This window comes from Lontra canadensis, unplaced genomic scaffold, assembly GCF_010015895.1.
Source record: "Lontra canadensis isolate GAN:19392208 unplaced genomic scaffold, GSC_riverotter_1.0 scaffold9, whole genome shotgun sequence".
NCBI classification, from domain to species: Eukaryota; Metazoa; Chordata; class Mammalia; order Carnivora; family Mustelidae; genus Lontra; species Lontra canadensis.
Window position 1 is genome coordinate 18726178 of NW_022631003.1, and position 25253 is coordinate 18751430.

Sequence of the window (25253 nt, forward strand, 5' to 3'; positions counted from 1 at the left end):
TGGAATTACAGGTTTTACAGATGGTCCCCTTGTTTCTGTACTTCAGTTAAGGAAGTCCCTGGCTTAGAGCACATGAAGTTCAAGCCAGAACAGCAGACAAAATACCTAAACCATCAGAAATTCAACAGTGTTAACCTTGAAATCTGTACTGATCCATGCATAATTCCACTGGGACATTTTCTTTCACTAAAGTTCGAGACAACATGGCTTGAACACCAAATTATCTTAGTTTGGGCAAGTGTGTTGGCCAGGCACTAGGCCAAGGGCCAGGCCTTAGGCAAAAGTCTCTTTTGGCATTAAAAACAGGTTATTTGTAGCTCTCCTGGTCTCAGATTTGGGCAACTGAAAAAAATTTTTTTTTTACATCAAGACATAAAAAGTTTATTTTGGGGGCACCTGACTGACTCAGTCAGTAGAGCACGCGACCCTTGATATCAGAGTTTTGCGTTCAGCCCCACCCATGTTGGGTGTAGAGATGACTTAAAAATAAAATTAAAGTTTCTTTTGGAGGGAAATGATTGGCAAGAAAGCAATGACAATCATTTTACCTTTCCAATAACTTGGTCCCAAAATAGATTCAATTCTCTCCAGATTGCTATAGATTGGAACTAGCTATAGATGTAATAGTAGTAACTTTTCTTAGATTATGGCTGGAGTCTCTAACACAGGCTCTTTACTGGAAAGGGAGGTATAGACCTTAATCCCAAAATACCATTTTAATAAGGAGAAGGCAATTCTTAAGTAGCCACTGCCCAGTCTGTAACACAGTCCTCATCTTCTAATGGTCATTTTCTGTGCTTATCAGGAATAGGCACCTGCCTCTTAGAGCTTCATCTCTCCAACATTAGTACATTAGGAGCCCTAAATCCTGTAATTGTAATTGTAATGAGACATTTACTTAATTGTAATGAGACATTACTACTAAATCCCACTCGTAAGAAGCAAGGGCTGTGCATGGTTGTTTAAATCTTTTTGTTTGAATCTTGGTCATTAAAGAAAAGTTAACTGACGCATGTAGACCTAAAAACTAAAACTAAATATGCTTACTTCTAATAAGTACAAAGTAATCTAACTTTCTTACTAAAAAAGATGTGTTTGAAACCAAATTTGGTTCTAAACAATTGCCAGTGTGATTACAATTCCACCTTTCCCAAAGTAAGATAATCCCAGTGACAATCATTAGAAAATTTCTTTCAGTTTTATTGAGATATAATTGACATACAGCACTGTGTAAGCTTAAACAGCACACCATAATAACTTACATATACTGCAAAATGATAACCACAATGAGTTGTCAACCTACCCTCCTATATAGATACCCAGAAAAAGGTATTTTTCCTTATGATGAGAACTTCTGGGATCCATTCTCAGTAACTTTCAAGAACTTTCAGGATCCACTCTCTTCGCAGCTTTCAAGGTTACCATACAGCAGGTATCAATCATAGTCGTCATGTTGTACATTATATCCCTAGTATGTATATTTCTCATAACTTGAAGTTTGTATCTTTTGATCTCCTTCATCCAATCCACCCCCCCCCAGCCCCAGGAAATTTCTTATATAGGGTCCAACATAATGAGTGAAGTTAAAAAATCTAAATTTCTGTGGGTGGGTATGTACATGTACCCTCATCTTTATCAGAGCACCCCATAGCACAGCTCCCTGGAGGAAGAATACACTTTACAAAGCCCTTATGGTTTTTATATCCCCAGCATCAGACTTGACCTACTGTGCCAAAAAAATTAACTTATAACCTACATATTTTTCAACATTTATTATCTAGTTTGTTTTTGTTTTTTGTTTTCTTGTACAATCAAAAAATTATGGCACTTTAAAACCTTACAACAATTTCTTCATTATTGATAGTTAAATATGTTTAAAATTATAATTTCTAAAAATTTCTAGATAACATTTTATTCAAAATTGTAATATCATTAATTGGCACAATTTTGCCACCTGCTGGCCTTAAGATTATGTTCATTTTCAGCTACTTTGATTTCATTTCAATTATTTTATCATAAACGTCAACCCAACAGTATATATACACACAAACATGTTTAAAATTTATACAGATAGGGGTGCCTGGGTGGCTCAGTGGTTAAGCCTCTGCCTTTGGCTCAGATCACCATCTCAGGGTCCTGGGATCAAGCCCGGCATCAGGCTTTCTGCTCAGCAGGGAGCCTGCTTCCCCCTCTCTCTCTCTGCCTCTCTGCCTACTTGTGAACTCTCTCTCTGCCAAATAAATAAAACCTTTAAAAAAATAAAATGAAATAAAATTTATACAAATACACAGTATTCTTCTGTAAACTTTCTGTTCTTATCCCGGGTGAGTTGGTTGGTTGTTTTTGTCTTCTCTGACAAAGGACACCAGCCTTCATATAATCCTTATGTGCAGACACACACCCCACACAAACTCTGTATCTAAGTGTGATTTTGATCATTGTAAAGTACACATAAAAGTATTCTTACACACTTAAGGATAATTATTCAGTTACTTCTTATAAATTAAGTTGATTTTTCTCTTACTCAACAAAGGTAATGTCTGTTCTAGGTTGGATTCATAATGAGATGCTGTTTCATTGTTTTAAAAGTTGTATCTGTTGTTATGTGATGATGACCTTACAGCATTTTTATTCCTTAATTAATTTTTAACTTAATATTGTACAAATATTCCACCAACTTCAACTTGGAAGGGATTTTCATTTCTAAGTAATCATTTTTCTCACATAAGAAATAGTAAATATTTGCCAGCACATATAAAATTAACACATGTCACATGATATATTTTATATTCATATTGTCTCAAAAATATTCTTTTTACTAGCAAGTGTTATAAGGATGATGCTTGCTTTTTAAGTTTATAGGTCGTTCCAGGGAAAGTCTGTGATGTTTAATAGTATCTAAAAGAATCCAGTGAGGAAAACAAAGGTTAAAATGGATCTTCAATGTCTCTTCATTAATTTAATTCTCTTGGGATATAGAAAATTCTGGGAAAGTCTGTGAAATGAAAGGTTTCGCTATTTTCAGGTGGTGATTAATATGCCACAGTAGTCCTAAAGCAGTTTTTCTCAACTTGCTGTTTCCCAAAATCAGAATAAATGAGTAGCCTGAAGGAAAAAGAGTTGATAATAATATGACAACCAAATTGACCTGAGAATTCTGCAGCAAAACAAAAACCCAACTTGTTAATAGGATGGAAGAAAAATGAACTGTGGAGAGAAAAAGGAAAGACATCACCATTTTCATGGCCCTTTTATGGGCCTCTGTATTGAAGTCCCTAGAGCAGTTCTGCTGCACATTCCTGGTTTGTCGCCTCAGGGAAAGAAACAAAAGGAGCAGGGAGGCCAGGGACAGAAGAAAGGGGATTAAGTAGATGAAACTGAAAACAATCAAGCTGTTAAGATACAGTTTTACTTACATTTAGGGACCAAGTTGAGTTTCTTTCGTATCTTTGATAGACATTAACCAAGAAATTACTAGATGTATGGATTAATTCAAAGTTGCAAAGCAATAAGAGTAAAGACCCCAGGGGAAGCAGGAGTAGCACTCTGCTAATTCTCCTCCTCAGCCAGGTGAAAGAGGAGTGGGAGAAATTGGCTATTTTAAAGAAGTAGAAAACACTTAGACAGGTGGCAAACCAAGTAGCTAGGTGATTGCTCAGTGTCCAAAAACTATTAACGAGTTTTGCTATGTTATCAATGGTATAAAGATGCGGCCACACCACCATTAAATATGAATCTAACAGTATTATGCAAAGAAGAACGATTCTGGAGATAGCCAGGCTGGTGAGAATGCAGTCAGCTGATGAGAGCTTTTGACCCTTCACCCAGTCAATGCAGTTAACTAGTACAATGCAACTGTTCCCTAACATTCCAGTTAGGAATCCTCCTGTGGCTGCTATCAGAAAAGCATTTTCAATTCCAGATGGCATTTCTGTAGAAAGAATCCAGAAAGTTGATCCTATATCTCGGAATTTTTGGTTGTCAAAATGTTGTGGAATAAAATCAAGTCTGATACTTTTCACTTTTATATGAAAAAGGCTCAGATACTGTCTCACTTAACTTCCCGAAAGATCCTTCTCTTATTCCAGCTGTGGCTCTGAAGTATACACAAGGAGATCCACTCTCACAGATTTAAATGAAAAACTTTAACATAACTTCCAATGAGCAACTGATTTCCAAATTAAACAGTAAATGTCCCCACTCATCATTGGCACTGACTGTAGTTTTCCACTTGTGAGGACATCCGGAAGAATAAAGTCCAATATGCAAATATGAGACAGATTTCTTTACACTGATTTGCACTTTCCTTTTCACCTGAAAATGCCATTTGGATCCAGGTTTCTAAATTTTAATAGCATTGTCTAAAAATAAACCTCTAATACAGGCATTATTCATTAATTCCATTCAATGAAATCCATAATAGTTCAAATACTATTGTGGATGAAATAAGAGAAGCAACATTAAGGAGCTCACAGAGTATTAGAAAAAGCAACATTAAGTAAACTATGACTATAGAATGTGACAAAAGTTTGACCGCAATGCAACTGCAACTAAGAGGAGAGTCCCACAAAAGTCAACATTCTTCTACATTGTTCTTCTACAACTTCTACAGTCAATAGTTCATTCTGGTTTTATAACGAGAGTGACAACTGGCTTGGATCTTGAAGCTTCTTAGGATTTCTTGAAGAAATAGATACAAAGGAAATTGTTTTCCAGAATGATATAAAAGCGTATGCCAAGGCACCAAAATATTGGAGCTATTACTTTGGGTTTTTGAGCTTTGTTCTCAATAAGTTACTGCCTATTTAATTCTGAATAAGCTCTTGTCAGCTGAGAGGGAAAATATAGTAGGGAAAAAACCTGAAGGGGTAGGGGAGTAGGAAGGAGGATCTCCTTTTCATTAATTCTGCTTTTGGTTAAAGACTTCATCCCATCAAAAATTGTTACAGTAAAATAAAGTTTGTTTTTTTGTTTTGACAAACATGTAACTTTAATACAATGATCTTTCAGTCTTGACGGCAAGGTTATCCCTCTTTTCTAGAGAACTCTAGGTATATACATGTGTGTATATATATATATACATACACATTAATTATTAATTAATTATTAATATAGTAATAATATATATTGATGCCTATGAGCCAACCCCAGGGATTCTGACTTAATTGGTCTGGCATATATTGTAGACACTCATTAAAAATTCCTTGATATATGCCTTAAAGGACCTTCTAAATCCAGACAAAACTCTTTGTACCCACAAGCATAAATCTATGAAGATTCTCCAGGTATTAGACAGGAATTTTGCCCACTTGCCCTCTGACGATGCATTCCCCGTTCAGCCAATTTTGACCCTGGCAATAAATTACCTGTTTTGTATTGGTCTCAGACTATCAGTGGTGATGCTCTAGCTTACCAGTGCGCGAGGCTGTCACCTGGGCCCTCACTACTCATGTGGGCCCCCACAGACTTGTCCCCACCAGAGCCCCACACAGCCGAGGTGTGGCTGTGGTAGAGTAGGCACTTAGCTGGGTGTCATCAGGATGCCTCAAGGCCAACAAAGGGGGAGTCAAGGCCCATTATCAGGAAAGTTAACAACCTGTCCTGGCAGAATTGCACAAACAAAGCTACAACAAGCCATATCAAACCCAACAGGCCCAAGACCAAGAAGGCCAGGGGCCCTCACAAATATGGGAGAAAAGGTGCAGAACCCTGCTCCCCCCCAAAAAATTCCCTCCCCAAATAATGAATAATGCACCCCTTAGCTAACACTGTCAATGAAAGATAGAGACCCACACCCAGGGCACAGCTCTCCCTTGAGCTGGCGCACTCTCTAGTTCAAGAGTGTACCCTCTCTCTTTAATAAACTCTTCACTTGCACTTCTCAACCCTGTCCTTAAATTCTTTACTTCTGATGAAAGTGAGAGCTTCTGGGCAGATGGATGGTCTTCGCCCAGGAGCAGTTGGATTGACACTCTTCCTCGTTCTTACTATGATTTACCTCAGCAACAACCATCAGGGAATATAAAAAAAAAAAAACCAAAACGGGGTTTAGGGGCACCTTGGTGGCTCAGCTAAGCTTCTGCCTTTGGCTCAGGTCATGATCCTGGGATCCTGGGATCCAGCCAGGCATCGAGCTCCCTGCTCAGTGGGGGAGACTGCTTCTTCCTCTCCCCCTGCAAACCGCCCCCATTCCCACCCTCTCCTGCTCCTCTCGTGCTCATACTCTCTCTCTCTCTTAAATAAATAAATAAAATCTTTTTTAAAAGAAAAAGGAAAAACAAGGTTTATTATTCACAAGTCCTGGAGGATGCATGGAACGAGCCTAGGACCACATAGGGAAGTCATGGGGAGCTGAGAGGAGCACAGACCTGGTGTTCTGTTTTTATTTACATTGGGAGTGGGTGCCTAGGATTTTACAAGCTCATACTTTACTCGCAAATTTATTTTATTTTTAAAATCTTATTTATTTGAGAGAGGGACAGCTAGAGCACACGCATGAGCAGGGGGAGGGGCAGAAAGAGAACGAGGCTCCCCTCTGAGCAGGGAGCCCAATGCAGGAATCCATCCGAGGACCCTGGGATCATGACCTGAGCCAAAGGCAGACACTTAACCAACTGAGACACCCAGGCACCCCTTTAGTGGTGAATTTAAAACATAACATTGTTAACTAGGACTTGGGAAGGGAAAAGTGGGGTCATGCAAGCAGTCAGTTATCTAGGTTACTCAGGGCTCTCTAAAAGGGGAACTTCATGGGTGGGAGTGGCCTGGCTTCTTAACCCGATGTTCTCCTGGAAGCTGTGTACGCAGCTCGCAGTATGTTTGTTCAAGACAGATGTCTCTTAAATGGATATCTTGGCAATCAAAAACTTTTTACTTCGGGCATGTACACCACATAATCTTAGCTAACATATACCTCTCTGATGACCTTAAGCTCCGTGAGAGAAAGGACTGTTTTGTTGTCAACTGATCTATTCCAATTCCTGGAACACGGAGGGCCTGGCAAATAGTAGGCCCTCACTAACTATTTGTTAGGTGAATGAATGCTGACTTGGTATTAACCCTATTGGGAGCACAGAAAAAGGGAAAATGAGTAAGACTTGACTGTGAAACTAGTAGAAGAACAAGAAAAGAAAGCAACTCTTTAAAACTGGGGAAAATGTCATGAGATATGAACCCATGCACAATTTCTGTTACTAACCCTTAAATAACACTGCTCTCCAGCCATCCTGGCTCAAACCAGAAGTCATACAGAGTCCTAAATCCTTGCAGGAGGTGGGGGCCTTTGACCTTCTCTTCATGAAAGAGACTACTTCCAGTGGAGGGAGTTGGAGATGGATTGAAAACTCTGTATTTGGTGGCAGGAAACCAAGAAGACTATAGAGATCACTGATGTTTTCAGAAATGCTCTGGCTGGTGTAGAAGGCTAACTGACAGTAGGGTTCCATTGGTAGACATGGTTCAGCAGGGACAGAACCCACGTAGCAACAAGTCAGCCAATAGACGCTTAGTCATTACAGAATACTCGAGTTCATAGTTACACTGAAGAAGAGACGCAATCAAAAGGATTTAAAAACAAGGATAAAAATCACAAGTGCTATATGCTATGAGTGGAATTCAAAGTCCAGGCTCCCATTTCTAAAAACCTGCATAACTACAAATTTGTCTCTGCTCCTGGGTTGAACTGCCTTAATATTCTTCATTCTTAAAATGGTTGCATCATACGCCATAAAGAAAAAGTCTTGTTGTATATGTAAATATAAGGGATATCATTCCAAAATGTTTGGGCAGATAACAATCAAATTTATGTAAATGCTGCAGGGACAATCCAAAATACCTAGTCTAAACTTCCAAAGATGAACACAATTTAAATCAGAAAATCTATGAATATTGATTTTATAATTATCAGTTGAAAAAGTGACATTTCTCCTAAGGAGAAAATACACTCAGAAACCTACTTTGGCCTAAGTCAAATGGGAGTACTACTTATATAGTGATGAACTACTGCTTACGTGAATGTAAATACAGATGATACAACTGAATGTTTTTGGACTTCTGTCATTTGGCTTGATTTCTCCCTGTTCCATCCCTGTGTCTGTGACCTCTCCGGTGGGGGACGGGGGCGGGGGGGGGGGGGGGAACATACCTAGGTTTTCAGTTTGGCTCTTTCCAAGGCCTTTCCCTCCCCATGGCTATAGGTTTACATCCCCTAATAGCCTCAGGGAAGGCAGCAACATATGTTCCCCTAGCTGTGATGCTCTCTTGTAGACTTTTGTTTCACTTAGCATACGCCTTTAATTTTCAAAACTGAAGACTATAGGCTTTGTTTGCTTGAGTGTTTGTTTGTTTGTTTGTTTTCCCTCAAAATCCTTAGAGGGCAGATATCCCCAATGGCTCTTCCTCACGACAAACCTAAGACAGGGCCAGTGTAATTAACCTCCGCAGAAGCAAACACTGGTCTCATGCTTAAAGTAAGACTGGCTGGGCATTTCTATAGTCTTCTGAGGCTGCATTTATATTGATGGGGGGACAGAAGGTAAAATTTAAAAAGCCGTAGTCTATGATACAGGATTTAGTGGACAAGGGACAAAAATGTTCACCTGTATATGTTTTTCAAATTCTTCAAACTTTGCAAATCAATTTGTTCTTGTGAAGATTGGTCTTAAGGTTCTGAATGGGACATAGATAACTCTAGACAACATATTTAGGGTCTCGAATGACAGAATTGCAACAGACTGTGTGATGGTGCTAATGTCCTATAAAAAGTGTTCCTGGCTCAGAGGAGATGGGGTCTAATCAAGATATTGCTAGGAGAAGCCACCTACTGACAACAGACAAACCACCTGAGACACTGAGGAAATTCATGTGCCTTTCTCTGAGATCTACCTGACAGACACATTCACTAGAGTTCAAGAAAAATGTCTTGCTGTGCTTGGTTTATGTCTTATCAGATGTCTCCAGTACTAGACCTAAGGATCAGAGACAAGACTATTTCAGCAATAGAAGTTATTTGTTCCCTCCTATAAATCGCCTAGGTGGACAAACTGAAACAAGCAGTGGTTACACCAGATTTTTCTAAAAAGGATTTTTATTTATTTATTTGTCAGAGAGAGAGCACAAGCAGGGGGAGCAGCAGGGAGAGGGAGAAGCAAGCTCTCCCCTGAGCAAGGAGCCCTACATTGGACTCCATCCCAGGACCCTGTGATCATGACCTGAGCCGAAGACAGATGCTTAACTGACTGAGCCACCCAGGTGTCCACACACCAGATTCTTTAAATGAACATTTATCTGGTGGGTAAGAAAGATAGTTAACGAGAAATCAGTGACAATCTCCATCAGTGAATTTCTCCAACTTTGGTCCCAGAGTAGAATAGAATTACCAGTATTTCTTCCCCAGGTTGTATGAGACTGGCAACACACGTGTTGGGAGTGGCTCTTCCTTGCTGGTGGTTCAGCTGTTACTGAGTCCCCCACAAAGTCTCTCGTTATGGGGAAAGTAGAGGTGCAGGGCTGAATCTCACTTGCTATTCAAATATACAGATTACAATATGTCAATTGCAATAACCCCAGCCCATGACCCTGTCTTCCCTTACTAGTTCTTTGCTGTACTTTTTTGTCAAGAACAGGGCCCTGTTCCTTAGAGTTCCATCTCCCTCAGTTTGTTGCATTAGCATGGACTTACTCCTAGTTAAACACTGACATACCCCTGAGGCCCACTTATTAGAAAAAAGAGCTGTTCATAAATTGGTTCGATTACTTTATCTTGCCTACCAAAGAAAAGTTTAATAATTTGGTTACCATCTTATAAAGAGTATGTGATTATCTTTAAGTCATGTATATGCAAGGATATAAAAAACAAAACAAACTCAATATCTGAATACAAATGTTCATTTTGCTCAATTTGCATATTCCCCTTTATCAAGGCCAGATAATTAAAGTGACAATACTGTTAGTGCCCAAAATAATACACATACATTTTCTTTCGTAAAACATAAATTACTTCGTAAAAAGAGTAAAAAGTTTCTTATCATTAAACCATTATCCACATCATTATTGTTACTGATACACAGAAGCACCACCTAGGCTAGATGTGTTTGCAGTTTAGTTCTCTACACACGGTGAGACAGGACAGGGAAAAAATGTTAATAATTCTTGCATCATTCTCAGCTTCAGGACACTGCGCTAGAGCAGTGCCCATACCTATGGCTCCCTCAAGATTGATTTACAACCCGCACATTTATCATCATTTAATTACACCTTCCTGTTACTTTAACACAATCTAAAGAATACATCAAAGGTAAACCCTAAGAAAGAAGTCTTCATTTTTTTAATATTTTTTAATAAACATATAATGTATTATTAGCCCCAGGGGCACAGGTCTGTGAATCACCAGGTTTACATACTGCACAGCACTCACCATAGCACATACCCTCCCCAATGTCCATAAGAAGTCTTCATTTTTAAACAATTCCATTGTACATACCTGCACAGCCTCTGTATGATATAACCTATACCATCATATTCAAAATTTTATAGTAAACTTTCCCACCTTTAACCTTATTTACAATTTGTCATTACCTTATCTAAATTTAATTATAGTCATAACAGCACCATATACATATGCTCCAACATTTACACCAAACATACGGTGTTTTTATAAATTTTGCTTTCTGTGCCTTCCTTATTGACCTGTTTCAATTTGTTTCTCTAAGAACTCTAGTAATCAGATTGCAACAAAATATATGTGCACAAACACAAGCACAATCATTCTCAAAATGTAATTATGGTCTTTTCATAGTTGCAATGAGTGTGCTATTAAATTATGGAATAATTTTTGTATTTTTAATTCTATTACATAGCATGATAGATATATCAATATCTACACTCTGAAAATAATATTGTATATCCTGGAATTTAGCAAAATTAATAAGTGCCACTCTTGGCACTTATTACATTAAAATTACAAAATTACTTTGTAATTACAAAATTACTTATCACATCAAAAATTCTTATGATTTGGGATTTCAAATTAAGATTAGCATTATAAGCATGAGTTCCCAGTTTATTTTATTTTGCACTGTGACTATTATTTCCCAACATCTTGTTCCCATATTATCTACAAGATAATGACAACAATGAAAAGCTTTTTCATAAAAAAAAAAAATTAGACCTTCAAGCTATGAGGTCATGTTTTTCCCATCTATGACTTGAGTTGTTCAATTAACTTTCTTATCAAAATGTTATAGTTCATCTACCTAGTGAAGTTTGTAATTTATCTCAATTTCTAAAACACGACATGCCTCTTACCCCCATACAAGTTATAATTACATACATCTGTTGCATATAAAATTAAATAATCTAAGTTCTCTTTGAAAGGATATTTGAGATTTTAAAATATTGGTAACCAATGTTTTAAATAAAAGTGAATACTTTTAAATTATATTGGCTGACCATGTGTCAGTTATCACCAAAAGCAACCTCTTTAGGGAAAATTTCAATGATGTTCAACAATATTTAAGGGAATCTCCCCCAAAAAAGCCAGCTGAAGTGAAATTGATTCTCAGATGCCTCAGTCTTCATCATTGGAAAGGCTCTGGAAGGTTTATCTGTAAAGATGAAATTGGTTTTTCTCTTTTCAGGGAGCTTTTAAGATACCACAGAACATTCAAGGCTGTCTGTCTTAGCCTGCTGTTTCCCAGAATCAAAATTAATGAGTGGCCCGAGGGAAAGATGTATACAACCAACATGATAAACTTTGCGCTCTTGTTGTTCCAAAATAAAAAAAGGATCCAATTTGTCAACTGTACGGACAAAAAATGAACTGTGAAAAGGAAGAGGAAAGACACCACCATCTTAATGGCTTTTTTATGGGCCTGCATGCTGAAGTCCCTGGAGCCCATGGAGTTGAGCTTTAAATTCCTGATGTGTTTTATCAACGACAGGAATAAAAGAAGCAATGAGGTCAGGGACAGAACAACAGGAATGATATAGGAAAAACTAAGAAGAACTAGGGTTTTAATATAAGAAGTTTTACTTTCATTTATATACAAAGTCAGATTACTTTCATCCATTGCATGGATATTAAAGAAGAAATCATTAAATGTTTCTAGCAATAGAAGGTCAAACAGTAGAATGAACAAAGAAAATACAAGAATTGCAAGAACCACTCTGTTCATTCTCCACCTCAGCCAGAGGAAAAGGGAATGGGAGAACTGAGCTATCTTAAAGAGGTAAAAAATGCTTAGGCAGGTAGTAAACCAGATGGACAAATGATTAGTTATTCTCCAAAGCAAAGTAACAGGTTTTGCTAGTTTATGAGTGGAATAGAAAGGTGGACTTAGTCCCATCATAAATGATTCAAACGATGACACCAAAAGCTGCGAGATTCTGGAGATCGCTAAGCAAGTGAGGATGAAGTCAACTAAAGAGATCTCTCGGTTCTTGACCCATTCAGAGCAGTTTACCAGTCCAATAAACACATTCCCCAACATTCCAATTATGAATTCTGCTGTCGACAGTGTGAGAAAGATTATATCCAATCCAGCTAACATTTCCACAGGAAAAAGAAATCCAAATTTCTAGTACAGTGTCTCATTAATAAATTTATAATCAAATTCTTTCAGAATAGCATCCATTTCTGGTAGTTATCTTCACTGCTGCCCTTACTGCAATTCCAATCTTAAGCAGGACCTCCTGCTGTTGGATACGTCTCATACACATATATATTCAAGGAAATCTTTCTGCTTTAATTGTAATGCCAATCTTAATCCAGTAAGATCTGCTAAAGTGTATCATCTCACAGTTTCATGAAGATGTTTTTATTTATCTGAAAGGGCTACTAATTTCCAAACCAACAGTTTGTGTTCCTATTTATGGTTGACAAGGATTCAAATTTTCTACTTGAGGTACTGATTACAAGGTTAAAGTCAAATTTGTTAGCATGTAAATATGGGTCAGATTCTTTTTCACTGATTTGTGAAAAAATCACCTCACCTGAAATACTACACCATTTGGATCCAAATATTTTAGTTGTTTTTCATAGAGAGCTCTGAAATAAGCTAATAATAGTCTAAATCTAAATAATCTAGACTAAGATTTAGTTATAATTCAGTGAATATGTCTTGAGTGCCTGCTCTAGGTCAGACCCATTTCCAAATTGCAATGTAGTTTGCTACAAAAAAAAGCATTAGGAAAGCCATAAAATAGTGAAAACACAGAAAGAAACAATAAGAAGAATAAAACGTAATGTGAACACAAAAAAAGGTAAGTACAAACATTACTGTTGGGGAAAGAGAAACATGGGACATTCGCCTTGGATTGTATAGATAATTAGAATTTCATGAGGGAACTGCTAAGTTATATTCTGGACGGATCAAACAATATACTAAAAGACAGCCAAACTCAAACTACTTTTCTGAAATTAAAGTCTTCACTGATAATTTATTGTAATTACAATCTAAATGTTCTTCAGGTATCTCTGAGTGACATGTCCACAATTAAACATAGTCCCCAGTTGTGCTCTTTATCTTTGTACTTGTTCTATTTGTTTTGGCCAGAGACACAATGCTGTCCATTTACCTTAATAGACAGAAAATGGGTAAAAAATAATTTCAGATTAAATAAGGAAAGAGTAAACAAAAGTATCTGTTCTATGTATTCTGGAAACAAAGATTTTGACAGAAGCCATCAATATATAAGAAATGACCTCAAAGTTACAAATTTTGTGCCTTGTTGGCAGTAAGTGTTTGGGTGTTGTCAGACCATATCCAAAATAATAAATGAAATAATTAAAAAAAAAAAATACTTGGCCCTTTTCAACGTTACCGTCACACTCCTGAATTAAATTCTATTAATGTTTTAAGTGTGTATATCAAGAACAATGATATATAATGAACAACTGGTAAATTATTTTATATGACAAAAATTTTAATTTAGGACAAATATTTAAAATTATAGGAAGAAAGAAAAAAGGGAGGGAGGAAGGGAAGGAAGGAAGGAAGGAAGGAAAAGAAGGAAGGAGTTTATTGAATTTAGCAAGTCTGAAGGAAAATAAAGAAATTTGGTAGTGGTATTTTCAAGAGGAGAATGATAGCTTTGACCAGATTTGTCCAGAAATGGAGAGAAATTCATGGCTATGAGAAGCATTTAGGAGGTAGAATTAGTCTCAGTGATGGATTTGGAGCTATAGAAAGGAAGAGAAGCCAGTACATTCAGGCTTCTTTTGTACCTGGATGCATGGAGTGTTGGGACCTTAGGGAATCCCTGGAGGGGGAGTAGGTTTAGAAGCAGAGTGGGGAGACAGAAGAAAAGTTGGAGGATGATCAGTTCTGTTTTGAACATTTTTGGAGTATCTGTAAGTCATCCAAGTAGAAAGATGGGGTAGGCACTTGGGTATTTGTGACTGCAGCTCAGAAAAGAAGTTTAGGTTATTAGCAGAGATTTGAGAATCATCAGCACATACTTGATCCCCTAACAAGTGATGAGCTCCAAGACCTTGAGGAAGACCAGAGGATGAAGAAACCAAAGACAAAAAGCAGTCAGAGTAGAAAAACCCAGAGACTAAGGGTTTCGAAGCAACCAAGGACAAGGAGTGTTACAAAGAAAGAGTAACCATTACTTCCTGATATTAACAAAAGAGTCTCTTATCCAGAGGTAGCAAGGAGGTCCTTAGTATAGAAAGAATGATTAGAAGCCAAACTGCTATGTCAAAGAGATCCCAATAATGAAGCATTAGAAAACCAATTAATGTAATCAGTGCATTATCAGATTAAAGGAGAAACACCAGGAAGAAAAGTTTAATATAAATCTACATTTATTCACAATAAATGTTCTTAGCAAACTGGGAATAGAATGCTATATGCTTTTTCCTGATAAAAAGTTTAAAAAAAAGTTATGTTAAAAAACCTGGAGTAAATATTGTACTATGGATACACTAAATTCATTCCCCCTGAGTTTGGGACCAAATGAGCTAAAAACATCTCACTATGTCTGTTTTTTGGAGGTTTCCATCAATCACAATAAGGCAAGAAAATGTCATAAAAGATATAAAACGGTAAAGCACAAAACAAAACTGACCTTATTCACAGATGAAAATTGAGACTGCACAGAAAATCCAAAAGAATTCTTTAACACATTGTTAAAATATGATCCATTTACAAGGTTTCTGGACACATAAGAAATGTGCAAAAATCCATTCCATTTCTTCATACCATCCACAAGCAGTTAAAAAGAAATATTCTTTTAAAAAATGAAATTTCTGTAACCTCAACAAACATCCAGCATCTAAGAATAAATCACACACACACAAAAGTATGCAACACCTTTGTGGAGAATGTTAAAAAGTCTGAAATGACTTTAGCTGTTTTTTAGCCAAGATGTATTAATTACACACTAGATAGAATCAAAGTCTCTAGATTTTTTAAAAAAAATTTAAACCATTATTATGCACATCTTCCCATTTTAGGTATGCATCCAAGGACGTTAAATTCTCTGCCTTCATTGTTGAATTACTAACATTTCCTGCTCATGTCTAGGTCATGAATTTGTCTCCATTTGAAAAGCAACCAGTTCTAATATTGTATGGGCAGTACATATCTCCACGAATAATCAATTCTCCTCTTTTCATCTAGTCCAGTTACTTGTGTGTGTGTGTGTGTGTGTGTGTGTGTGTGTGTGTGTGTGGTTTTTAGCTGTACTATAGAATGCAATTTTCCATGTAGGAAATAAGGGTGAGATGATTTCTTGTTTGCTAATGTGCAAATACAGACTGATATACTATCTTTTTCTTTTTTGCATTTTCTTTGCCTGACAAATTTCTGACTGAATCTTTAGCTATGGAAGATAATCTAAAGCTATTTATAGTCATCAGACTGTGGTTAGGATAATGAAAAGTAAAGCAGATGCTAGACCTTACAACAACTGGAATTTTCTTCTACAGTACCTTAGTATTCATTGAAAGTGCCTGGATCCAAATAATGGGTATAAGTTGATTTTATAAAATTAATTAAAATTAACTGTGTGCGGGGCACCTGGGTGGCTCAGTGGGTTAAAGCCTCTGCCTTCGGCTCAGGTCATGATCCCAGAGTCCTGGGATCGAGACCCGCATCGGGCTCTCTGCTCCGCGGGGAGCTTGCTTTCCCCTTCTCTCTCTGCCTGCCTCTCTGCCTACTTGTGATCTCTGTCAAATAAATAAAATCTTTAAAAAAAAAAAAATTAACTGTGTGCATTTTGTATGACCCAGACCCCCCCCAAAAAAGGATTGGATTTATTAAATATGGTTCCCAGAAGTAGTAATGATGCCATAGAGAAAGGGGCTTTAGAGAAAAATTGGCTTGGTTTCCATGAACAGAAAGAAGCTCATACAGGTGCGAAGAGCTCTGCTCACGGTTTATAACACAGTTGGTGTTTAAAAAAAATTTTTTTCATTAGAATGAAACTGTGATATCTAGCCTTACTATTATGGCTCTCCCAGAGATTAAAAAGATATGGATCCAAAGTACTTCAGACATAGTCCTCGTGGAGCCATTTTATACTATGTCACCTTTAAATTATGTTTACCCCATGGGGACCCTCAAATCTGGCTTTGAGGAGATGGGAGACTGGAGGATTGGATCATTGATGCCATTTTAATCTTTTTTATTGGTCTTTTAATGTGTATCATGTTAAGAATGCACCGTGTGAACACATATTGGGGTTATCAAAATAGACTGTAAATCTCCGCAGTTACTCTATGGGATTTCAACATATAGGCACCCTTGCCCCAGATGTTGGGCATGGATCTCATCAGTGGAGTTTGTTGTTACTTACTGTTGTTTGTCTTTCCTTCCCTCCCTTCCTTCCTTCCTTCCTTCCTTCCTTTTTCCTTTCTAATAATCTAAATCTGTGTCATAAAGGTGTTAAAGCTTCACCTCTAAGGATAGCCTTTGTCTTCACTTTCTCTTCTTTATAAATTGACACACATTTTAGTTCACAACTGGAATCATGGATATAAATTGGTCTCAGAAAATATGCAAAATTATGTATCAATCCCTAACTCCCAAGTTGGCAAATAAGATGTTCCCATGACAGACATCATCATACATGCAAAAATCAATCCTGTAACAATTGTTTCTAAAAATCACAAAATATCTTGTACGGTGATGGAAGAAGCTGAAAATGTTTGCTGAAAATGACCCCATCCACTGGACAGATGGGCAGCCTGAATTGAAACATTAGTCACAAATAGAAGAAAATCACTATATCATTAAAAAATTCATAATAAAGAACCATACCTATATTGTTCTATAGCTGCTTAATTAAAAATCAGACCATGGATATAAAACTGTCTCTACAGAGACCAAATGCAATGCCAGGACTTGGTAAACTGATTGATATAGGAGAGGATGGAGGGCAAGTCAAGGATGTGTCCCAGTTCTCTACGCTTGGATACATTCTGTCAATTAACAGAGGATTCAGGAGAAAAAGGAAGGTGAGCAGAGGGACATATTTTTTCGTCTTAGACGTGAGTTTAAGAGGCCTGAGAATAGGGACACCTGGGTGGCTCAGTTGGTTGGATGACTGCCTTCGGCTCAGGTCATGATCCCGGAGTCCCGGGATCGAGTCCTGCATCGGGCTCCCAGCTCCACGGGGAGCTTCTTCTCCCTCTGACCTTCTCCTCGCTCACGCTCTCTCTCACTACCTCTGTCTCAAATAAATAAATAAAATCTTAAAAAAAAAAAAAAAAGAGGCCTGAGAATAAACCTTATAATACATTTAGCTAGAATTCTACTTTTACACCCATTTTCATTTTGTTTTACCTAATATATATTTTCTATATAAAATTTCTTTTCTTTTCTTTTTTTTCTTTTTTTTTTTTTTTTTTGTCTGTTAATCCAGGCCTATCTCAGTACCAGCATATGGTAGTGATTTAAAGAAAAACACTTCCTATGTCCATCTTTTTCCACTTCTGTTGGGGGCTGCTTGTAATCCCCCCCCTTTTTTTTTTAAAGATTTTATTTATTTATTTGACAGAGAGAGCGAGAGACACAAGCAGGCAGAGCAGCAGAGGGAGAGGGAGAAACAGGCTCCCCATCGAGCAGGGAGCCCCAATGTGGGGCTCGATCCCAGGACCCTGGGATCATGACCTGAGCCAAAGACAATGCCACCCAGGTGCCCCTGTAATCCCCTTTTTAAAATATGCAGCTATATGGAATAGATTTTCCTGGCCTGTATCTTTTGAAAGTTTTTACCTTCTACATTTTGAAACATATTCTTTTCCAGAAAGAATAAACCAAAATTTCCTTCCCTCAACAATCCAAGTGACTGTTCTACCATATCCTGAACACTATTACGCATTTGTATAAATCTTGGCCAATATGATCATTATGCAGAAAATGGTTTGCTTAAATGTGCATTTGTATTATTGTTAGTGAGGTTGAGACTCTTTTCTCTATTTAATTGGCAATTAATATTTCATTAGCATTAATTACTTGCTAACACCATAGGGTTTTAAATAGGTTTTATTATTTTATGTAAGAATTTCATATATACTAAGGCTATTAATTTTTATTTGCAATTCATTTCATGAAAGTTTCCTACCCTATTATTTTTGTTATTATGTTCGTTTTAACTTTATGGGAATTTTTGCAAACAGATTTTTTTTTCTTTTTCTCAGCTTTATTGAGCTATAATTGACATGCAAAATTACAAAATATTTTGAGTGTACATTGTGCTGACTTGATATATGTATCCATTGTAAAGATTCTCCTCAACTAGTTAATTAACACTCCCATCACCTCACATATTTATCTTTTTTGTGTGTGTGAGAATGTTTCTATTCTCAGCAAATTTCCCTTATACAAGAAGGTTATTAACTGTAGTCACTACGTTTCACATTAGATCCTCAGACCTTATTTATCTTATAGCTGAAAGCATCAGAACTGAGTTGACCATTAGGATACCCAGCTGATGTTAGAGAATTGCTTAGTGGTGTGGGGAAAATCCTGACACATCAGAACTGGGAATGACAAAAACAAATCACAAATCTAGTAAGTTACGGGCTGAGTTTCAAACCTAGATCATCTGGCTCCAGTATCTGGGCTTTTAATACCTATATTGTGCCGCTTTTCATGGCATAGGAAGACAATTCGCTTATTATCTTCTTTGTTTTCCACAGGGACCCAGAAGCTTTACTTAGCGAAAGCTATTAGAGGTTTTTGTTTTAAATTTAGTATTATTGTTATTATTTTTTTTAACTTCATTTATTTAAGTAATCTCTACACCCAATATGGGGCTCGAACTCACAACCCTGAGATCAGGAGTCTCCTGCTCTTCTGACTGAGCCAGCCAGGCACCCCAGGGGAAGATATTTGAAATAGAATGTATTAATCTCTTCTCTCCTAGCTGGGGAACAGGCACCCTCTGTGTCCTAAATGCTACTTTCTCATTATGTTTTGTGTCCTATACAGTAGACCAATCCCCACACCTTCAAGTGAGTCAACCAGGGCACCATATATCCCTTCAGTGCCACCAGATCTTGATATTTGCTGATTTTTTTATTTATTCACTTCTTCTTTGGGGATTCTGATGTCACTTCCCCAGTCGAAGCCATAAGAGTAGAAGGGCAGGGAAAGATGTATAGCATCACGGAAAGCATTGGGTGGCACCTAGAATTGAGACCAGCTTTCTTACTGAAGTAAAGTGCATTTAGTACTTAACAGCTTACTAATGGGTTTTGTGGACAGTCCCTCTTAAAATTGAGCAAATATTTTCTAAGTCACAAAATTAAAGATTAAAAAGTATGGAATATGTAAAAATGCGTATAAACTTTTTTTTTAAGATTTTATTTATTTATTTGACAGATGGAGATCACAAGTAGACAGAGAAGCAGGTAGAGAGAGAGGAGGAAGCAGGCTCCCTGTTGATCAGAGAGCCCGATGTCGGGCTTGATCCCAGGACCCCGGGATCATGACCTGAGCAGAAGGCAGAGGCTTTAACCCACTGAGCCACCTAGGCGCCCCAAAAATGCTTATAAACTTTTAAACTATATACAAGAGCTAGTTACTATTAACAGTCATCACTACTCAGATCCAGAACCAGAAATTATGTAATAATTATTTCTATCTACTATGAGATCACCAGAGCAGAACTGCGTACAAATTGGTACTCTGCATTCAAAGATGGAAAACTGATTAGATAAACAAAAAAATCCTGTAGGACTCTATCATCCCATCATCAAAAACCACAGACTTTTTAAAATTATTGTGTTATGTTAGTCACCATACAGTACATTATTAGTTTTCGATGTAGTGCTCCATGACTCATTGTTTACATATAACACCCAGTGCTCCACAGACTTTGACAGGCAGACTAGTAATCTCTATTTGGTCTGATAGGTAAAGCATAAAGAGCAGCATGAGATAATCAGTGGTTATCACTGTATTCAAAGGACAAGAACAAAATTGTAGAAAAATCCTACAGTTTCCATCTGTTAAATTTTGAAATTCTGCCTGGTAGTCACAGAAAAATTCCTGGGTTTCTAAGCCAAGAAGAAGATAGAACCCAAGAAGCTGAGTGAGACACTGGGAACTTGCTGTGAGATTTCTGCGACTTGAGTGAGAGACCTCCAAGACCTTACTAGGTCTCTGTGGCTTTAGTGTGAGAACCCCTATGGCCTTAATAGGGAAGGTTTCCAGGACCCTCATATGAGATGTCTGTGACTTTAGTGTGAAACCTCTGTGGCTGGTATAAACTGATTCATTGAGGCTTAGCTTTGCACTAACAGGTCTTAGAAAAGGGACTTTATGTTAAAGAAATAACATTTTAGTTCCAAAAAAGCCCATAACAAGAAAATACAATTTCAGTGTCTAGCTTTATAAGCATTTAGGTTCCTATGATATTTCTTAGGAGGACCACAAACCAAAACTTTAAAATGGGAAGATAGTTAAATATGCAGAATATGACAAAACTCTGATGAAAGAAATAAAAAAAAATCTAAATGAATGGAGAGAGAGTCCATATCCATGGATTAAAGGCTCAATATTGATGAGATTTCAGTTTTTTCCAACTTGATGTATAGATTCAATGTAATACCAATCCAAATCCCAGCAAGGTAATTTGTAGTTATTAATAAATATATTCTAAACTTATATAGAGGGGAAAAAGATATAGACTAACCAAGATAATACGGAAGAAGAACAAAGTTGAGTCTGATTTCAAGACTTACTGTAAAGCTACAGCAATCAGGATAGCATGGTACTGAGAAAAGAATGGACACATAGATCATTGGAACAGAATAGAGAGGAGAAAAACAGATCCACACAGATATAATCAACTGACCTTTGACAAAAGAACAAAGGTAATTCAATGAAAAAGGATACTCTTTCCAAAAAGTGGGGCTGGAACAACTGGACATTCATATGCAATAATAAACAAAAAAGAACATAAACATAAACCTTATACCTTTCACAAAAATTAACTCAAAACAAATAAAAAATGAAGTGTAAAATACAAATGTATAAAATTTGTGGAAGAAAACATAAGAGAAAATCTAGGTGAGCCATATGATGACTTTTTAGATAGAACACCCAAAGAATGATCCATGAAAGAAAAAAATTGGTAAGTTGGACCTTATTAAAATTTAGAACTTCTGTTCTGTAAGCAAAAAAAAAAAAAAAAAATCCCTGCCTACTTGTGATCTCTCTCTCTGTCAAATAAATAAATGAAATCTTTTTTTTTTTTTAAGATTTCATTTATTTATTTGACAGACAGAGATCACAAGTAGGCAGAGAGGCAGGCAGAGAGAGGGAGAGAGAAGCAGGCTCTGCACTGAGCAGAGAGCCCGATGCGGGGCTCGATCCCAGGACCCTGGGATCATGACCTGAGCCGAAGGCAGAGGCTTTAACCCACTGAGCCACCCAGGCGCCCCATGAAATCTTTTTTTTAAAAAAGGGAAAAAGAAAAAAAAAAGAAAGAGAGATGTGGTTGTAAAAAAGAAAGAGAGATATGGTTGTTGAAAGAGCTGAAATATGAAATGTACATCTTACTATAAGGGCAATGGCAAAATGGGGGGAGGATTTTAAGCAACATGATCTAATTTATATTTTTCTTAAGCAAGATGATCTAATTTAAATTTTTCAAAGACCTCCCTGGCTGTTGTAAGGAGAACTGATACTGGATGTGGTAGAGGGCAATGTTATCAAGACCAGCTGGGAGATTGCTAAAGTCTCTAGGAGAGAGATGATCACTGCCCAAGTCTTGTGGTAGAGATTTTGGAAGGAGTCATTTTTGCGGTGTCTTTTGAAGGGAGAGCCAATTGCACTAGTTCATGGGCAGTGGGGTAAGAGGAGTGAGAGGTCAAGACTGACTTCTGTATTTTTTAAACAAATGCCTAAAACAACTGTCATTAACGGAGAAAAGATTGAGGGAGAGCAGGTTTTAGGATCTGGAAGTCAGGAACTCTATTTGGAACACCGTAACAGAAACATACATATTAGAAGGCAAGTGGATTGTTTGACAGCTTAAGCTCCTCTTAAGGTGCCTCACTCCCGCTGCAGTCTCACTCATTGCTTCAACCCTGCCCTTCCTAACTGCCAGTCTTCTCTTCCTCTGTTGCTGTTGTGTCTGGTGAGCTCAGAGCCAATGTATACTTTCTCAGTATATACTAACCCATTTCACTAAAGAAGGTTAGTGAAAGGACCTGAGCTAAGGGATATTTTGAAAGATCACCTGCTCTTTTTCAGTTCCAGTTTCAAAAGAAGCCTGCCTGCCTGCAGGACTGCCCCTTTCACAGACACCCACACAGTGTAAGTGTGCCTGGCACTCTCCTTTCCGTGCCTTATCTCTAATTCTCCCGTCCTGCCTGAAGGTCCACCATAAACCATCTTGTCCAGACTGCTCAGCTTCCATTTCTCTTTCCAGGTCCTGTCTGGAAAAGCCAGAGACAGTCATCCCAGTAACCTGAAGGGACCCGTTAGGCTCAAGAAACTACTCCCCTCCTCTGCTTAGTCAGAGAAGACTTGCCAACTGCTAACATAGCCCCCCTTCTGGAATACAATCATAATTACACCAGGAAAAGAAACCAACCTGTCCAGTCAACTTGCAAGGGCAATGTTATTTGGGATGTCTTCACGTAGTATTATTATCTGCAACCCTTCCAAAAGGGTCAGACCCAGAATCTCATGTGTGCAGCACAGAATTCATTCATCTGTATCCATCAAGGAGACTGTCTTTAGGATTTTGGGCCATGTGGTCTTCCCCAGGTTACCCCAGCCAAGCCATCCCAGATTACCACTGAACACTAAACTGCACAGAACTGAACACTAGTCTTGCAATAAGTGGAATCCGATGATACAGGCTAATCTCGATCTTCAATAAAATGAGTAAGCAGCTACTAAAGATAACAGAATAATCAGCAGCTGCAGAGAGGAATGCAGGTAACTAGAAAGACTTCTTGGAACACAATAATCTTATTGCCAAATTAAAAAAATAAAAGGCAACAACCCTAGGGAAGAGTAGGAGAGCCCTTGAATTGGATGATTAAATTAAGGAGTTCCTCTGAATTGCATAACAATAACTACATCTAGATATAAGAGGGAAAATAAGCACAGGGAAGACTGATTCAGGAGATAAAATATCAACAAATGCGTTGCAGAAGGAGAATGGGGAGAAATGAGTGTCAGAATATTGCAGAGAAAATTCCCGGTGTTGAGGAACAATCTGAGAAAATAGCATAGAACAGCACAGAAACTGACCGAACAAGAGAACATCACGGCAGTGCCGCTGAGGCTTTGAAGGGATAGCAGACCATCTTGTTGGAGTACATAACTGGGGCCACTAAATTATCGGGGGGGGGGGGCTTCAAAATATTTCCCAAATGAAATAAAGCCCAAATGGAATCTTACAGATTTTAGAAAAAAGAAACACGGGGCGCCTGGGTGGCTCAGTGGGTTAAAGCCTCTGCTTTCGGCTCAGGTCATGGTCTCGGGGTTGTGGGATCGAGTCCCCACATCGGGCTCTCTGCTCAGCGGGGAGCCTGCTTCCTCCTCTCTCTCTCTCTCTCTCTCTCTGCCTGCCTCTCTGCCTACTTGTGATCTCTGTGTGTCAAATAAATAAATAAAATCTTAAAAAAAAAAAAAAGAAAAGAAAAAAGAAACAGAATGGGTGAAGCCCTAGAGGCATAAAATGGCACAATTCATTCAAGGAACTGAGCATTCAGTTCCCATGGTGGATTCCTCTTCACCTTCGCTTGCACTAAATATTATAACTCCCAAGGACACTAATAAGAATAGGAAGTTTGGGGGCACTTGGGTGGCACCACTGGTCAGGCGACCCAGTCTTGGATTTGGCTCCAGTCTGATTTCAGAGTTATGAGACTGAGCCCTCCCCATCCAGTCCCCCACTCAGAGAGGAGTCTGCTTGGTTTTCTCTCTTCTCACTCCTTCTGCCCCTCCTCCTGCATGCTTGCATGCTCTCTCTCAAATAAATAAATAAATCTTAAAAAAAAAAAAGAAAAGGAAAGGAAATTATAGGTCATCTGCGTTCTACAACACCAAGATTTTCCTGTTAGAGCCAGCCCCAGAGAAGTTTGGACTATCTGTGTGGTCCAGGTAAGCCCATGTGTGCTCAAGTGTGTGTTTTCCTCATACATTTTAAAGTTAAACAAAAATAATTTCCATATCATCAAAAAGCTTAGCTACATATCACAGACATGTGCACACACACCATGAATGATGAAGTGTGGACCATAATAATCAAAGATATTGACCATCTTCACTTTTGGCTAAAGTGTCACTGCCAACACACACAAACACACATGCACACGCACACACGTACTCTTTTAAAGTTCTTCAATCTCCCTCTTTATCTCTCTGTCCTCACTTGCCTGGGGGGAAGCCCGTTAAACAGCTCCAGAAGAGGCCTTTGCAAGTCATTCTCCTCTAGCCCCAGGATGGGGTTTCCTGGAGGGGAAAGCACCAAGAGGGAAGGAGAAGGGAAGCGCCTGTAGAGAGCAAAATGGAGTCTCTCAGGTAAAGCAATGAGGCAAGCAGTTAAGGTATTGCGGCTATGGGATATCGGGATAATTACCCGCATTTCGGACATCCTTCGGACCAGCGTCAGTGGACACCCCAGAACTGAGAACAATAGGACCAGAGGTCTGCAGGGGGCCTGAGACAGATGAAATCCCTTTAAAAACCGGAAGATTTGGGCAGACTCTTCACACTTGACCCCTCTCTGTCTGACCACTTCAAAAAGGCAGCTGGGGTGGAAAGGTCTGCCCG

General features: G+C 38.1%; 2 protein-coding genes across 2 annotated transcripts; both read right to left on the reverse strand.

Annotated features, from left to right (window-relative positions):
- Nucleotides 1-2959: 2959 nt before the first annotated feature.
- On the reverse strand, nt 2960-3929 carry LOC116866397 (taste receptor type 2 member 42-like). Its single transcript, XM_032855390.1, is given in 2 exon segments — nt 2960-3401; nt 3403-3929. Coding segments are annotated over 2 exon segments (969 nt in total).
- A 7647-nt stretch (nt 3930-11576) lies between these two features.
- On the reverse strand, nt 11577-12548 carry LOC116866423 (taste receptor type 2 member 42-like). The gene has a single exon (XM_032855414.1). The coding sequence runs from the start codon at nt 12546-12548 to the stop codon at nt 11577-11579; it is 972 nt and encodes a 323-aa protein (XP_032711305.1).
- Nucleotides 12549-25253: the final 12705 nt, after the last annotated feature.

What these genes read in the sequence shown, in the direction of transcription:
- LOC116866423 (XM_032855414.1), bottom strand. Translation starts at nt 12,548, where the DNA reads ATGTTAGCTGGATTGGATATAATCTTTCTCACACTGTCGACAGCAGAA.